Below are 17,098 nucleotides of genomic sequence, written 5' to 3'. Positions count from 1 at the left end.
TTATCATATTCCCCAATCTTGAAACCTATCTATCTCTGTCTTAATATCATTCATTGACCCTACCTCGACTGCCTTCTGGAGATTCACAAAGATTCATGACCCTTAGAAAAATTCTTCTCATCTGTCGTAAATGGGGCACACTTTATTTTTAAACCACCTCCCCTAGTTGTAGTCTCTCCCACAAGACGAGCGCAGCATCCCTTGGCGAGTTCCGTTGCAGCGGAGTAGAGTCGGGGAAGACATGACACTTCCTCTTTATGGCATTAATTGCTGTCTGGTAAGTTTAAATGTTTAGTTTGAATGTTAGTGAGTATATGAATGGATGGGTCATTTAATACATGCATGAATAAGTAGGTAGGATGACAGGGAAGTGAGATACATGGGTAAGAATGGTAAGGTGGTGGGTTCGCGGGCTGCAGCGGTCCCAAGTTTAAGACATTGGGTGGTCAAGGTGGTCAGTGTGAGTGATTAGAGGTCAATTCTGTAGTTGACCAGGAGTTAGATCAGGCTTTGATCAGTCCATTGTTTCCTGGGTAACTATCCAATAAATACATAAGAATGGTTCAAAGTCTCTGACTTTAACCCAGGATTGGAAACGTTCATGGAGGGCCTGGGAAACAGGGGAGTTACTCATCAGAAGTTGAAACTTCCGGCACTGTCCATTTCGATCAGCATGCCTGAACATGCACAGGATCCCAGTGATATGGAGATGCCAGCATTGGACCGGGGTGGGCACAGTGAGAAGCCTCACAGCACCAGTTAAAGTCCAACAGGATTATTTGGTAGCACAAGCTTTCAGTGCACTGCTCCTTCATCAGGCGAATGGGCTGATGAATGAGCATCGCTCTGAAAGCTCATGCTACCAAATAAACCTTTTAGACTTCAATCTTGTGTTGTGAGACTTCTTACAAGATCTCGGTGCACATCATCTGTCTAGTTTCTCACTATCTGGAGACCAGGAGATCTGGGCTCATGTGTTTCGGTCTAAAAATCCCAAATTTTTCTAATACTACCTTGGTTTTTTAAGAATCAAAACCCAAACATTTCAGAACAAAAATATAATCCAATCATTTCAAAGGCTTTAATTCATTCTTCAAATTGAAAGTTACACTTACTGTGTTCCTCCTTGTAAGTTAAGACTAGAATAATGTAGATCAATTGAGAGGTAGAAATTGACATTAAAAAACAGTGCTCATGAAAAGAGGATGCAGGGGCCAAGTACCAGGGCAAAAATTAAATAAATAAGAGTGCCTCGGCCTTGTGTTCTGAATCATCACCCTCAAGCCTACATGGAATGTGGAGAGGGGACTCAGGCCTTGCCAGATGGGTCTTTGGAAACGCTGTCTCAGTGCAGTACCTCTACTCCAAAGCCAAGGAGAACGTGACTTTTATGGTGGCACGACACTTTCCTGTCCTGGCCTCCAACCAGCATTGAAACTATAGGCCCGGCTGCACCACCATTTCTGAAGCAAAGGGTGTGCTGGGGTTGGGGGCAGGTTCCTTTGTAAACGCACGCAAGAAAGAGAGAGCATACGGAACCATTGCAAGTCAGCTGAATGTGGCTTGGTGCTGTGGTTCTCTTTAACCTTGCAAGGTTTGTGATTACACGCAAGATGTTGCAATTTGGCCTTACCATTCACGTGCTGTGCGAAGAAGATGCTGCAAATGTTTTAATAAGGTTTTTAAGTTGTTTAAAATGAATGAGGTCATCCTGGCAGCTCCCTCACTGTAGATCAGCTGATGCTCATTATCTATGGCTAATGGTTGAGGTGTAAAGATAAGTGGACTGCAGCACTCATCAGCAATATGTTACATTATTAATATGGCAATGCAATTCATTTTCCTTTATTTTGCTAATATCTTTTTAATCTTACAGAAATGTTGTGACCGAGCTGGAACATTTGAATTTTATTAACACTGATGTTGGACGGTGTCGTGCATGGGTCAGGCTTGCGTTGAATGATGGCCTGATGGAGTGCTATCTGGTATCTCTGTTCCGTGAAAAGGACAACCTATGTGACTTCTATCACCCTGTGGCCTTACTGCTTGACTCAGAGGACAGCGAAGTTTTACTGAGCTATCTGCAAGGTCTATCATCTCTTTCATTTGCACTTTCTTATAAATCAGCTGTACTAAATGAATGGACCACGACTCCCCTGGCCTTGGCAGGTTTATGCTCTACGTTGGAGCTCCCAGAACACTCGTTGCCTGACTTTTCTGAAGGCAGGAGGAAAGGATCGTGGGATTCGGCTTCTCAATCCTCCGGGTCTGATATAATTGAAGTAATTCACTCTAGTTCTACTACTGCGCACAGCAGTCAGCACTCAGGAAAATTAAAACTTACATCCTCTACATTAAGTTTGGAAACAACTGGATCATCCCAACTTTCATCTAGTCTGAGCTCTGATAGTTTGCTTCAGTCAAGTGGGATGAAGAGTCCTGAACAAACTACTGAAGAATTGTGGTCATGTGATACAGACAAGGATAATGCAAGTGCAGAGAGTTCCAACAAATCTCTCCACGAGTAAGTATTATTTCTTTCTCTTATCTGTATTGGAATATGCACCATTTTACCTTCATTTGTAAAGCCAGTTACAATGATGTGTTTTTGTCTTTAAGAACTTCTTACTATTTCAAGGAACAGTTTTTGACTATAGCCTTTTTACACATTTTATCTCAAATAATACAACTTGCAATTTATGCTTCACAATCAATCTTTAGGAAACTAGTTTTACTTTGCCCCTCATGGATTTCAGATTAGGAACAAACATTGACTCTGAGATTCAGTTGATGATTTTGGATGGTGCTGACGTTAGTTGCAGTACAGAAGGCATCAGATTTCCAGTTATGGTGCTTAAAATATATCATATGATTGCATCAATATATTTCTGGAACCGCAAGTTAAAAATGTTCTGCATAATTTCACAAAGTAATGGATGGCATGAGCTCTAATACTGAATGGCTTTCTGCCTGAGATTCTGATTGAGTGAAAATACCTTTGTGTCTGAAGTGAGTCAGTTTAAGAGACCAGTTTAACTTCCTGTTTGAGAGATTGACACCTAGATTTTCCACAGGATAACTGTGAGGCCGCTTATTTCATTTGGAAATACCTCCATAAGCATGGTGGAGGACTCTGACCTGATTATAGCTGTGCTCTTGTGATCGACCATTTTGGCCATTGTGGTTTACAACATTTTGGGTTCTCCCTGTTCTCCTATCCCGCGTTGCTGTAAGTGTTTGCAAAGCTGGTAAGGGATATATCGACTTTTAGCTCAACTTGCTTGTGCATAAGCAATAAGGTTCTATTTAGAACCTGCAGTCACCAACAAACTGTTGTATCTGAATTCCATGTTGAATTCCATGTTGAATTCCATGTTGAATTCCATGTTGAATTCCATGTTGAATTCCATGTTGAATTCCATGTTGAATTCCATGTTGAATTCCATGTTGAATTCCATGTTGAATTCCATGTTGAATTCCATGTTTAAAAAAAAAATGTGTATTGTATGTGGATCTGTAGCAGCGACTCCTGAATGCGATCACTTCTTCTCAGTTGTGCTATCAAGCAGTATTTTTATTCATTAGGTGTCGCTGGCTGGGCCATTCCCAATTGTCCTTAAACTCAGTGACTTGCTCAGCCTACAATTGGCAACCACATTGGTGTGAATCTTTTTTTAATTAGTTCATGGGATGTGGGCATTGCTGATTGGCCAGCACTTATTGCCCATCACTGGGGGTATTTCAGATTCAACCACATTGTTGTGGATCTGGAGTCATGCATAGGTCAGACCAGGTAAGGATGGCAGGTTTCCCTCCCTAAAGGGTATTAGTGAAGCAGATGGGTTTTTACAACAATTGACAATGGTTTCTTGGTCAAGATATTGAATTCACATTTCATGATCTGCCATAGTGAGATGTGAACCTGCATCCCCAGAGCATCACTCCGGGTTACTCGTCCAGTGACAGTACCACTATATACCACCGCCTCCCCCAATTGCGGTTGCCAATTGAAATGGCCGAGCAAGTCACTCAGTTCAAGGGCAATTAGGAATGGCCCGTCCAGCGACACCTAATGAATAAAAATACTGCTCAATAGCACAACTGAGAAGAACTCATCACATTCAGGAGTTGCTGTTACAGATCTGCATACAATTTTTTTTTAAACATGAGACAAGACATAGAATTCAGAGAGAGGGGATTAAGTATAATGGGCCTATATTCTCCCTAGTTTAGAAGAATGAAAGGAAGATCTCATTGAATTGTATAAAACTCGTAGAGGACTGAGGGACTGAGGCTGTTTCCCCTGGCTGAGGAATGAATCGTAATCTTAGGATAAGGAGTCATTTATTCAGGACGCTGACAAGAGGAAATTGTGAATTTTTGGAGTTTTTATCCTCGATGGCTGTGGATGTTTGGTCATGGAGTATATTCGCGATCAATAGATTTTTGAATGCGGCCATTTGGCCAGGACCAAATGGGATTAGAATAGATAGTGCTTAATGGCTGATGCAGACTTGACATGTCTTTTAGTGCTGTAAACTCTATGACCAATGCCCTTGTGGTGGGGGCAGGTTGCTAGTATTGGGGAGAGTTTAAACCAAGGGATGGGAATTGGGATGTAACATTAGAGAAAAGAGCACTAAGAGAGACTGATAGCAGAAGACTAAGAATTAGGTACTAAGTGAAGTCAGGATAAGAAAGAATGCATTAACAACTAAATTATGTTTACAGTGCATGTCTGTGAACACATGGAACACAGTAAAAAAGGTTAGTAAGCTGCAGCTAAGATATTTAAATAGGACATTTATTGTGGTGATGAGCGATCAGGATCAAAAAAGACAGGAGTGGGTACTAAACATTCCGAAATACAAGGTATACAAGAAACGAAAGGAAGGACAATAAAGGAGTCAAGATGGCAATATTGATTAAGACAATATTATAGTTAATTATAGAAGCCCTACACTGCAGAAAGAGGCCATTTGGTCTTGAAGTCTGCACTGACTCTCAATGAGCATCCTGCCCAGGCCATCCCCTCTATCCCTGTAACCCCACATTTTTTTTAATTGATTAGAGGACATGGGCATGGCTGGCCAGCAGTTGTTGCCCATCCCTAGTTGCTCATGGTGGGCAGTTGAGAATCAACCACATTGCTGTGGTTCTGGAGTCACATGTAGGCCAGACCAGGTAAGAACGGCAGATTTCCTCCCCTAAAGGACATTAGTGAACCAGATGGGTTTTTCTGACAATTGACAATAGTTTCATAGTTTCGTTCTTCATTCCAGATATTTTTTATTGAATTCCAATTCTGCCACTGTGGTGGGATTTGAACCCGGTTCCGGAACATTAGCTAAATTTCTGGATTAATAGTATAGTGACAATAGCACTAGGCCATTGCCTCCCTAATTTTGGCTAAACCACCTAACTTACACATGCTTGGACTGTGGGAGGAAACTGGAACTCCATGCAGACATAGGGAGAACATGCAAACTCCATACAGACAGGCACTCAAGGCTAGAATCGAACTTGGGGCCCCTGGCGCTGAGGCAGCAGTGATGATTTGGGTACAATTAAAGTACATTTCTATAAGGGGCTCAGGTAGGACAAACAAAGCCAAAATTCCTTGGATAACAAAGAAAGAGTATGATGAAAAAGATAAAGCGTGCCTGGTTGATCTCACAAATGAGATTTAGGGTGAATATAGAAAGTTTAAAAGGGAAGTGAAAAAAGAAATGAGAAGTGAAAGAAGGCATGGGAAGAGAGTGGCTATTCACAAAAAGAGGAATCCAAAGTTGACTTTACGTACAAGGGTAGTAAACAGAGTATTGGTGTCAATAAAGGACTAAAAAGGGGTGTTGAGGTACCAAATGAGCACTGAGCAGAATGTCCTTTCTCAGAAAGGATAGCTGCAAAGTCGTAGTGAAAGAGGAGGTACTTGAGACACAGGATGGGCTGAAATTGATAGAGAATACTTATTAGAAAGGCTAGCTGTAGTTACCAGGACCAAATCTAATGCATCCCAGAATATTGAGAAAAGTAAGGGTAGAATATATAGAGACACTGACCATAATCTTCCAATCTTTTATCATACCCCATGACTGGAAAATCTCAAGTTGAGAGACAATTTTTACAGCTGTCACATGTATTGGTGAAAAATATTGTTTCTTATACAGTTTACAGATAAAGCCAATCGTTCATAGAGAAGGAAAGGAGTGTGTGCAGAATGTGGGCTAAAATAATAACTAAGATATAGAGAAAGATCAATTTAATTTAAGACATATCTTGTATTAAAAGTCAAAAGTCTAATGGTAGTAGGGAAGAAGCTGTTCTTGAGTCAGTTAGTAAGTGATCTCAGACTATTGTATCTTTTTCCTGATGGAAGAAAGTGGAAGAGAGTATGTCCCTTGTGTGTGGGATCTTTGATTATGCTGGCTGTTTTTCTGAGGCGGCAGAAAGTGTAGACGGTTGCTGGATGGAAGGCTGGTTTGAGTGATGGACTGGGCTTCATTCACAACACTCTGATACATCTGGAAAGGATGCTTTCAATGCTGCATCTGTAACAGTTGGTGAGAGTTGTAGCAGACATACCAAACTTCTTTTGCCTCCTAAGAACATAGAGGCATTGGTGGTCTTTCTTAACTATAGTGTTGGCATGGAGGGACCAGGACAGGTCAACAGAAACGTTCAAAATCATGAAGTGTCTGTACAGTGTAGATTCGGTGAAACTATTTTCGTTGATGGAAGGATCAATTGGTGATTAGCAAAAGAACCAAAAGTGACATGGGGAACAGATTTTCTATGGAGTGAGTGGCTAGGAGTTGGTATGCACTGCCTGAAATTGTGGAAGAGGCAAGATTTAAATGTGGCTTTCAAAAGCAAATTGGATCATTGAATGGAAAAAAATTAGTGTTATGGGAAAAGGTAGGTGAATGGGCTAGCTAATTTGCTCTTGCAGAACACTTGAGTCCAACGCCGGCATCTCTCCGTCATATTTACATCTTGATATCACCCTCCTGCTTTTTGCATGTTATGTCGAACCGTGAAATGTAATGATCAAATTGGTATCCAGATTGACTTGTTTTGCTGTTCTATATCTCTTTATTTGAATTCAGTTTACATCTCAGGGAATATAAATATTCTTGAGCTAAGCATGTTTTCCTCTTGGCCTCCTCCTGCTTCTGCTTTTTCAGAAATCTGAACCTTGTCTCTTAACCCAGTTTTTTTTTTAATGTTTGTCCATGGCCTCACAATCAGCATACATATAGGTCATTATCAGATCATTTCATAGCCTTTCATTTGAAATATTAACATTATTTTGTGGGTGAGTTCTAGCAATCTTACATAATAATCATCCAACTTCAGTACTTTTGACAGATCATTGTTATTGCACAATATTATCATAGTAGTGACATCGAATTTTGTGACCTTGCTATATGTGGAAACATTGGAAGCATAATTTTGAAACTTTCCCTGAAGAACCATTTCTGTATGCAATTCCGAAGACCCATGGTATATTGAAGGGAAATTGGAATATAATGGTAAAGAAATCTTGTTGCAATTACACAGGGCTTTAGTGAGACCTCATCTGCAGTATTCTGTACAGTTTTTGTCATTCATCAAGGTTCACTAAATTGATGTAAAGTTATCACCATTAACCCTTCTTCAGTTCTTAATGCCACCATTAACACTCCCTTTGTCTCATGTCCATGACATCTTTGTCAATCTCTCCTTAGCTCTGGCTTATTCCTGACGTTCCATTCTGCCCCACCGTGTCGCACCCACTATACAAATCATTACATTTCCATCCCTCTTCAGTTCTGTAGAAGAGTCCTATGGGCTCAATGTTAACTCTATTCTACTCTGCACAGATGCTGTCAGACCTGCTGAGTTTATCCAGCATTTTCTCTCTTTTGTTTTTTTATTTTCAGCGTCTACAGTATTTTGCTTTAATTCACAAAATTGATTCTTGGGACGAAGATTGTCCTACGAGAAGAAGTTAAATTGAATAGTCCTATTTCCTCTACAGTTTAGAAGAACTCAGAGCGATGGTGATTTAATTGAAATGTGTGAAATTCTTGACAGATCAGATACTGAAAGGCTGTTTCCCTGGTCAGAGGCTGGAGCTAAGGGCTATAAACACAGGATAGCTGGTTGTGTAGGACTTAGATGAAGAGAGACTTCATCACTCGGGGTTATGAAACTTTGGAAATCTCTACTCCAGAGGGCTGTTGGTGGATGCCCTGTCATTTTTTTTAAAAAATTCAGGTATCGCTGGCAAGGACAGTATTTGTTGCCCATCCCTAGTCACACTTAAACTGAGTGGCTTGTGCAGCCATTTCAAGAGGACGTGTTAAAGTTGAACTACCTGTAGACCAGATCGGGCAAGAGTGGTGGATTTCCTTTCTTAAAGGACATAAGCGAATCAGATGTGTTTTTACAGCAGTTGATCATTGCATAGTTACCATTACCGGGACCAGCTTTCAATTCCAGATCCATTTATTGAATTCAAATTCCACCAGTTGCCTTGATAGCATTTCAACCCATGTCCTCAGGGCATTATTTTGGATTAGTAGCCTAGTGACATTATCAATGTTCTAATATATTCATATATGCCATTGATAGCATTTTGGACTCTGAAGGAATCGAGCTGATAGGGTGGAAAAGTGAATTCGAGGTGCAAGACCAGCCATGACTTTATTGAATAACGGCAGTCTCAGGCAGTTACATGGCTGACTCCTATTTCCTTTATCTTGCGCCAGTTGAAATCAATGATACAATAGCAATGCTGATCTCCTTGTAGTTTATGGTGAGGTTATATGATTATATTAACTTGTTAATATTGATTGTCATTGTATCCAAAAACTCACGATGCTGAAAATGTGTGCAATATTTGTGACCTAGAATATGGCAAAGGCAACACAACATTCCTCAAATATGTGATTTTACTCTTGGAGTAGACCATTTAGCCCATCAAGCCAACTCTGCCATTCAACAAGTTCATGGCTGATCTTCTTGTGGTTTTAACTCCACTTTCATGTCTGCCCTGCATAACCCTTCAAATCTCTCCAGTTAGAAATCAGTCCAACTCCACCTTGAATATATTCAGTGACCCAGTCTCCACTGCTTGCTGAGGAAGTGAATTCCAAGAAAGACCTTTCAAGAAGAAATTCTTCCTCAGTTCAGTATTAGACAGGAGACTCCTTATTTTTAAACTGTCTCCCCTTGTTTTGGTTCCCCATTGAAAGGAAACATCCTCACAGTATCTGTCCTGTCAAACCCCCTCAGAATCTTGTAGGTTTCAGTAAAATCACCTCTGATTCTTCTTAACTTCAATGCTTATAGGCCCAACCTGCTCTACTTTTCCTTATAAGGCCCATAATCCCTTGCCCTCAGAATCAATTGCTTCCAGTGCAAATATGTCCTTAAGGAAAGTGACTAAAACTGCACACCATACCTTTGGTATGGTCCACTGATGCTCTATATAATTGTAGTAAGACTTCGCTGGCTGAGGACCAGCCTGACCCTGCTGGGTCGGTTTGTAAGATCAGGGCTGAGATAGGCAGATTTTTAATCTTTACAGGAATCGGAAATTATAAGGATAAGGCAGAAATTGGAGTTGAAGATTATCATATCAGATTAGTCATGATTTCATTGAATTGTGGTGCAAACTTGATGGGCTGAATGACCCACATCTGGTCCTATCTGTCATGGTTTTCCCAACTTGTATGCTCCATCTCCCTTGCAATAAAGGTCAACATTCCATTTGTCTTCCAGATGACTTGCTGTATTTGCTTGCTGACTTCTTGTGATTCAGTTATAAGGACACCTTCTGTACTGCAGCATTCTGCAGTCTCTCCCCATTTAAATGATTTGCTGCTTTTCTATTCTTCCTGCCAAAGTGAACAACCTCACATTTTCCCACATTACACTTCAACTGCTAAATATTTGCCCATTCACCAAACCTATCTAGACACAATCGCAGACTCTCCAATCCTCTTGTGACATCCTTTCCAGGCATCATTGTAGCCAAATTTGTTGTTGATACAATGCATTCGGTCACTTCACTCAAGCTGCTAATGTAGATGGTAAATATTTGAGACCTCAACATGATCCCTCTGGCATTCCACAAGTTAAGTTTGCCATCTTGAAAATGACCCATTTTCCAGCCCCTCTATTTTCTGTTAGTTAGCTAATCATCTGTCCATGTTAATACATCACCACCAACATCATTACTCTTGTATTGTGCAGTAACCTTTTATGTGACATTCACATCAAATGCCTTTGGAGGCCCAAATACAGTATATTTAGTGGTTTCCCTTTATCCACTTTGCTGGTTACATCCTCAAAGAATTCTAATACATTTGTCAAACATTTTTCCTTCACAAAAGCATGTTGACTCTGCAAGATGGTGTCTGATTTTTTTGAATGTCCCGCTATTAGCTCCTTTAATAATGGATCTGAACATTTTCCCAATGACAGACATGAGGCTAGCATGCCTATAGTTTCCTGCTTTCTTTCTCCCTCCTTTCTTGAACACTTGTGGTTTTCCAATTTGCTGGGGTTTCTCTAGGAAATTTTGGAAGATTACAACCAACGCGTGCATTTATTTTAAGAGCATAGATTGCAGGCCATCAGGCCCCGTAGATTTGTCAGTCTTGTGTGCCGACAGTTGTACCATTTTTATTATCTCGTCATAGTAATTTTATGGCTCTCTTATGCCTCTTGATTTTATACTATTGGGATGTTTTTTGTGTCATCTACTGTGAAGACTGATACAAAATACTTGTTCAGAGCCTCAACCATTTCCTTGTTTATTAATTATTAAATTATTAATTCCTCAGTCTCACCCTTGAAGGGACCAGTGTTCAGTTTAGCTATTCCTTTCCTATGTAAATGCTTATATTTGCAGAACTGCAATTAATAGAAAACCTCTGCCTGTGCGAATGCAGTCAATTCCTGATTCAAACCTAGATTTGCCAATCTAACAGAAGTAGTTTAATAGTGTGTTGCATGGCACTTTGACTAAAGCTTTTTGATAATTCAGGCATTCGGTATTAACTGAACTGTTGGCATCATAGTACTTGCTACACATTAACTTTCTCAAAGTTCCAGACAGTTTAACCTTTTCCTGAGACTGTCAAAAATTGCCATTGCCAAAGCCATGTTGAAAATATGCACTCACCATGTCCCCATCCAGGTGCAAATACTTTGCATCACTAATGAATCCTCTGGAAACTTGACTATAACAGAAATCAAGTTCATCGATTTGTAATTTTCCAGTTCTGACTTGTTGCCTTTTTTTGAACATGGGCACTATATGGGCCTCTCCAGTTGATGGAAATATATATATTATCCATCTATTATGTATATGATGAGGAAGGAGCTTGAAATGCAGGTTTAGGCTTGTGTTAAAATGCAGTTGCCCGCTAAGCTGGGAGAGTGGGTTGAACTCCGATATGTAAGTTGATCCTTTCTGACTTTTCTTCTCAAAGGCCAGTTTCTGTTTACTGTAATGAACCAGATATTATCATATCTGCAAGGTTTGAAGAAGTACAATTTTAGAAAATTCCCCCTTAAGTGTCTTCAGGTCAGGGGAAGTAATGGGATGGACATGTGGGGTTGCAGGGATGAATCCTGGCTAAGATGCTTTGTCAGAGTTGGTGCAGACCCAATGGGCCGAATGGTCTCCCGCACTGTAAGGATTCTATGATTCTGAGACGCATGTTGTCTCACCTTTCCCTTTGTCTTTTCGTCTCTTGTTTTTGTCCTTACCTTTGTTTTTCTCTATTTTGATCTCCATTCAATAATTTAGCTGAGACCATTCATTACTGATGTGGGAAATAAATTCAGCATATCATATCTTCAGATGATATCTGGAATTTCACAGGTTTACATTGCACCCTGTTTTGTCTGTTGCTAAGCAGCTTGCTGATAATTATTCTGTGTATTTAAAGGACACCAGATGAACTCAATGGAGGAGACCAAACACCAGTTTCCATGAAGCACAATTTTTATATTTCTGTGCCACAGTCAGAGTTGTCCTCAAAGCCTGCAGAAGACGATTCTCCAGTTGATGCACAGCCAGTTGAACAGGGTGTAGATTTGCATACATGCAATGGAGAAACAAGTACGAGGACTACAGAAAACCATCCACAAATTGAATCCTCGCTGCCACTCTGTACCCCTACTTTAACCTTGCATCAACCAGTACCAGCCGATGAAAGTGACATCAAGCCAACTCCTACTCTTGCTGATGAGAAGCTAAACCATGTTAATGTGAAAAGATTGGCCCACACAAGCTCTATGAGAACTTTGCAATCTGTAAAACACCAAGAACAGAAAGTAAAAACCAACCAAAATTGCACTGAAACAGCAGAACCGGTTTCTCTTGTGGGAGGAATTACTCCTGGAACAAAGGAAGTAGATAAATTGAGTGTGCCCAGCAATTACTTGACTGAACCAGGAGATAATCATGTGAGTTGATCCATTTGTTGCTTACTGTAGTTGACCAATGTCAAATTTCACAACAAGTATGCCCTGAAATGAGTGAAAATAATTTGCCCAACCACTTCGGAAGCTTCTCTATTGATTGGATAGCTAAAATTCTGCATGTGGTGTTGGACTGGGCTGGACACAGTAAGTAGTCTCACAACACCCAGGTTAAAGTCCAACAGGTTTATTTGGTAGCACAAGCTTTCAGAGTGCTGCCCCTTCATCAGGTGTGTGAAGAGTTTGGTTCACAAACGGGGCATATATAGACACAAACTCAATTACAAGATAATGGTTGGAATGCGACTCTTGACAGGTAATCAAGTCTTTACAGATGCAGACAATGTGAGTGGAGAGAGGGTTAAGGACATGTTAAGGATGTCTGTAACCTGCACTTAACCCTCTCTCCACTCATAATCAAATCTTTACAGATGCAGATAATCTATTACAACTTGCATTCCAACCATTGTCTTGTAATTGAGTTTGTGTCTATGTATGCCCTGTTTGTGAACCAAAATCTTCACTCACCTGATGAAGGGGCAATGCTAAGGAAGCTCGTACTACCAAATAAACCTGCTGGACTTTAACTTGGTGTTGAGACTACTTACTATAAAATTCTGCAGTGTGGCACTCGGGATGACTTGGATTTGTGTCTTAAACAGAACTGCGACAATTAAGGGCAAAGATAGAATCACATGTAAAGAGGTTGTGGAGAGTGGGCTTAGTTTTGGGCAATTCTGTGATTTGCAATGGAGAGATTGAGACAAATGATACCAGAATAAATTGGAGAGGGCATTTCATCTCTCCCTTGCGCCCACATTGCCCCAGTAGTGGCATTTATTCTGAAGGCCCCTGCATCAACTTGAGATGTTACAATTTTTCTGTTAACAGTACGTGTCAATGGACATGAAGAGATGGAGAGACCAAGGAAATGAAAATAATTATTAAATTAACTTGCTGTATTCAATCTGAATCTGCTAGTTTCTTTTCCCCCCTACTAATCTCTTGGACCACATTTTACAGTGCTGCTTGTGGCAGAGTTTTTAATATCCTGTCCTAAAGCTTCAGCATTTAGTTACTTTACATTCTGGAACACTTCTTTAATTGGGTCTATGGCTCATTGATTTTAAACAAGTCACATAATATTATTTTGTTTGTGTGATAATTTTTATTCACTGTGTATAATCACCAAATCAGTAGTTTTTTTAGCTTTGAGCCAGAAAATATAATTCTCTCCTTCCGTTAAATAGAATGAGGTTTACAGCATGAAACAGGACCTTGGGCCCAATTTGTCCATGCCGCCCTTTTTTAAACCCCTAAGTCAATCCCAATTGCTCGCATTTGGCCCATATCCATCTATACCCATCTTACCCATGTAACTGTCTGAGTGCTTTTTAAAGGGCAAAATTGTACCCACTGCTACTACGACCTCCTGGTAGCTTGTTCCAGACACTCACCACCCTCTGTGTGAAAAAATTGCCCCTCTGGACACTTTCGTATCTCTCCCCTCTTTCCTTAAAGTGCCCTCTAGTTTTAGATTCCCCAACTTTTGGAAAAAGGTGTTGACTACCTAGCTGATCTATGCCCCTCATTATTTTATAGACCTCTATAAGATCACCCCAGAGCCTTCTACACTCAAAGTCCTAGTCTATCCAGCGTCTCCTTATAACTCAAACCATCAAGTCCAGGTAAATCTTTTCTGCACTCCTTCCAGTTTAATAATATCCTTTCTATAATAGGGTGACCAGAACTGTGCATATACTTCAAGTGTGGCCTTTCCAATGTCTTGCACAAATTCAAAAAAAGGCCCAACTACTGTATTCAATGTTCTGACCGATGAAACGAAGCTATGAAGATGTACCCTAAAACTTTGTTCTGGAACTCCCCAATGCCCTACCATTAACTGAGTAGTAAGTCCTGCCCTGATTCAGTCTACCAAAATGCATCACCTTGCATTTATCTAAATTAAACTCCATCTGCCATTCATCAGTCCACTGGCCCAATTGATCAAGATCCCATTGCAATTGGAGATAACTTTCTTCGCTATCCACTGCGCCATCAATCTTGGTGTCATCTGCAAACTAACTAACCGTGTCTCCTATTCTCATCTAAATCATTAATATAAATGACAAATAACAGTGGACCCAGCACTGGTCCCTGAGGCACACTGCTGGTCACAGGCCTCCAGTTTGAAAAATAACCCTCTACAACTACTGTCTTTGTACTCATTGAGATACCTCACCCCGGATCCTGTGGGATTTAACCTTGTGCAATGTTGTATTCCTTTTGGACAATGGATATGTTTTGAGCTATCTATGCGCCCCAAATCAACAAGTAGAATGAGACACCTCAATGTTTTTGATTTTTTTTATATATATCAAACTTGGCAAGCTTTTTCTTCTGCCACCTTTTAATTTACAAATATTCTTGGTTTTCTTTAAACGTTAAACTATAAATGGGGAAAAAAATCTTTTGATAAGAATTTTCTTACCTCAGATAGTTGAATCCTTTTGAACATAAACATAGAAAATAGAAGCAGAAGTAGGCCATCTGGCCCGTCAAGCCTGCTCTGCCATTCATTTTGATCGTGGCTGATCATCAAAAGAGTTTACCATTGAAGGAGCTAGGGATTTGCAATTTACTTACGTACTGAGTAATTCTGTTTTCCCTCACTCCTACAAATCAGACAGATTTATAAGTAAATTATTGAACAGTTTTGTCAAATACATCATGAAAGAAGGGGGAATTTGTGCAATATGCAATATTGAAGATGCTCAACCATTTAAGGAGAGTGCAAACAGCACATTTCAGAATTGTGCAGCACCAGGAAAACAGAAAGCTAATTAAATGCTTTTAAAATCATTTATTTTTAAATAACTACAGAAATGCTCCATTATTCTCATCTGACAATTCATTATAAACTCCAACTTTTGTGGTTTCAGAAAAGAAGTAGCTGGATATCAGATGATGACATCTGTAAGCCTTCTCCAAGAGAGGAGCTTGCAGAAAGCACGAAGAAAAGCTCAATGAGCACATGTCCAATGAATGAAAATAGCACTCGGCTAACCAAGCATGGGCAGTCTGCCTCCAATATTTCTCGCAATAAACGTGGTCAGGGGGATTCATCTTTTAAAGTGACTCATCGCCGAAAAGCAGGTAAGATGGTTTGAAGAACTGCCTCCCAATAGTATAGGATCTGACATTTTTTATTAACTAATCCAATCACTGCTAGTATGCAAAATGTTAATCCAAAAGCTATATGATACTCTGGAACTTGCACTGAATGGCTTGTAGATGATTTTGATTTGAAGCAAGATCCAAACATTGAACTCCAGAAGAAATGCAGCATTATTTTTTTACTTAACATTACCCAGCAGATGTTTTAAGCTTAAATTATTTATTAGTGTCACAAGTAGGCTCATATTAACTGCAGTGAAGTTATAATGAAGTATGAACAGCAGTGAAGTTACAATGAAGTTATACTCCGGCGCCCGTTCGGGTATACTGAGTAAACTGGAGGAAACTCACGTACTTAGGAAGAACGTACAGACTCTGCAGAGACCCAAGCTGGGAGTCAAACCTGGGTGCCTTGCACTGTGAGGAAGCAGTGTTGAACTATGGGAAGAGACCTTGATGATTTGAACTGTTAATTCACCTTAAAATTCGACCAGTCATAAAACTATTTTCCTGTCCTACATTTAGATTTGAGCTTCTGAGAGTCATTGCTAATAATGCCATTGTGTTGGATGAGTTTTCACAAATTTAAATAGCTAGGCATTTTTCCACCTTAGCTACACAGTTCTTCAGGTGCTTACATTTCTTGTATCAAAGGCAAACATTTTAGTCAGAATGATAACTTTGATTAAATTCTTGGAAGCCTAATAGCCCCACCCCCAAACTTGAATTGAGGTCCAATAACTCCTACTGACTCACGTAGTCACACACATAATAGAGATAGATGTACCAAACAGAATAGAAAACATAAGGAACCAGCTAGTTTAAAACTGAGTTCTGGCCTCATAATCACGAGCTTACATTTTTACTGTTTCATAGAACGAGTACTGGAAGATCATATTGTGAAAACTGTTTGTTCATGTATTTAACATAATTAAGCTGTTGGTTTACACATGTGACTTTCTGGTAGTGCTTTTCCATTTATCAATCAGAAAGACGAGAAAAGACGCATGTGTCTTGAAGTTTATTTATTATTATCACAAGTAGGCTTACATTAGCACTGCAATGAAGTTATTGTGACAATCCACTAGTCGCCATACGCCAACACCTGTTCAGATACACTGAGGGAGAATTTAGCATGGCCAATGCACCTAACCAGCACGTCTTTTGAACGGTGGGAGGAAACCGAAGCACCCGCAGGAAACCCATACAGACATGGGGAGAAGACTCCACACAGAAAGTGACCCAAGTTGGGAATCAAACCCAGGTCCCTGGTGCTGTAAAGCAACAGCACTAACCATTGTGCCACCGTGCCTCCTGTCTGACGACAGTAGCCAGTGCATATAACAAAACAAACTTTTTAATATCCAATTCCTCATTGTAAAAGTTCATTCCAGAATATAGGGACACAGATTCACAAAGATGATGGATTATTAAC

The 17,098-nt window shown here is 40.1% G+C and overlaps 1 protein-coding gene across 2 annotated transcripts in view; it reads left to right on the top strand.

Moving 5' to 3' along the window:
- Window positions 1–17,098, top strand: part of plekhm1 (pleckstrin homology domain containing, family M (with RUN domain) member 1) — a 49,570-nt gene that overhangs the window by 17,631 nt on the left and 14,841 nt on the right. For both annotated transcript variants that reach the window (XM_080213617.1, XM_080213616.1), the window contains exons 4-6: window positions 1,877–2,524; window positions 11,952–12,471; window positions 15,429–15,642. In XM_080213617.1, coding sequence (XP_080069743.1) covers window positions 1,877–2,524; window positions 11,952–12,471; window positions 15,429–15,642 — 1,382 coding nt within the window. The remainder of the gene's footprint in view (window positions 1–1,876; window positions 2,525–11,951; window positions 12,472–15,428; window positions 15,643–17,098) is intronic.

This window comes from Carcharhinus amblyrhynchos, chromosome 27 (assembly GCF_965287045.1).
Source record: "Carcharhinus amblyrhynchos chromosome 27, sCarAmb.v2.hapA, whole genome shotgun sequence".
Classification (NCBI taxonomy): domain Eukaryota; kingdom Metazoa; phylum Chordata; class Chondrichthyes; order Carcharhiniformes; family Carcharhinidae; genus Carcharhinus; species Carcharhinus amblyrhynchos.
The sequence above is the reverse complement of the archived record's forward strand: the minus strand, read 5'-3'. Positions and strand labels throughout refer to the sequence as shown.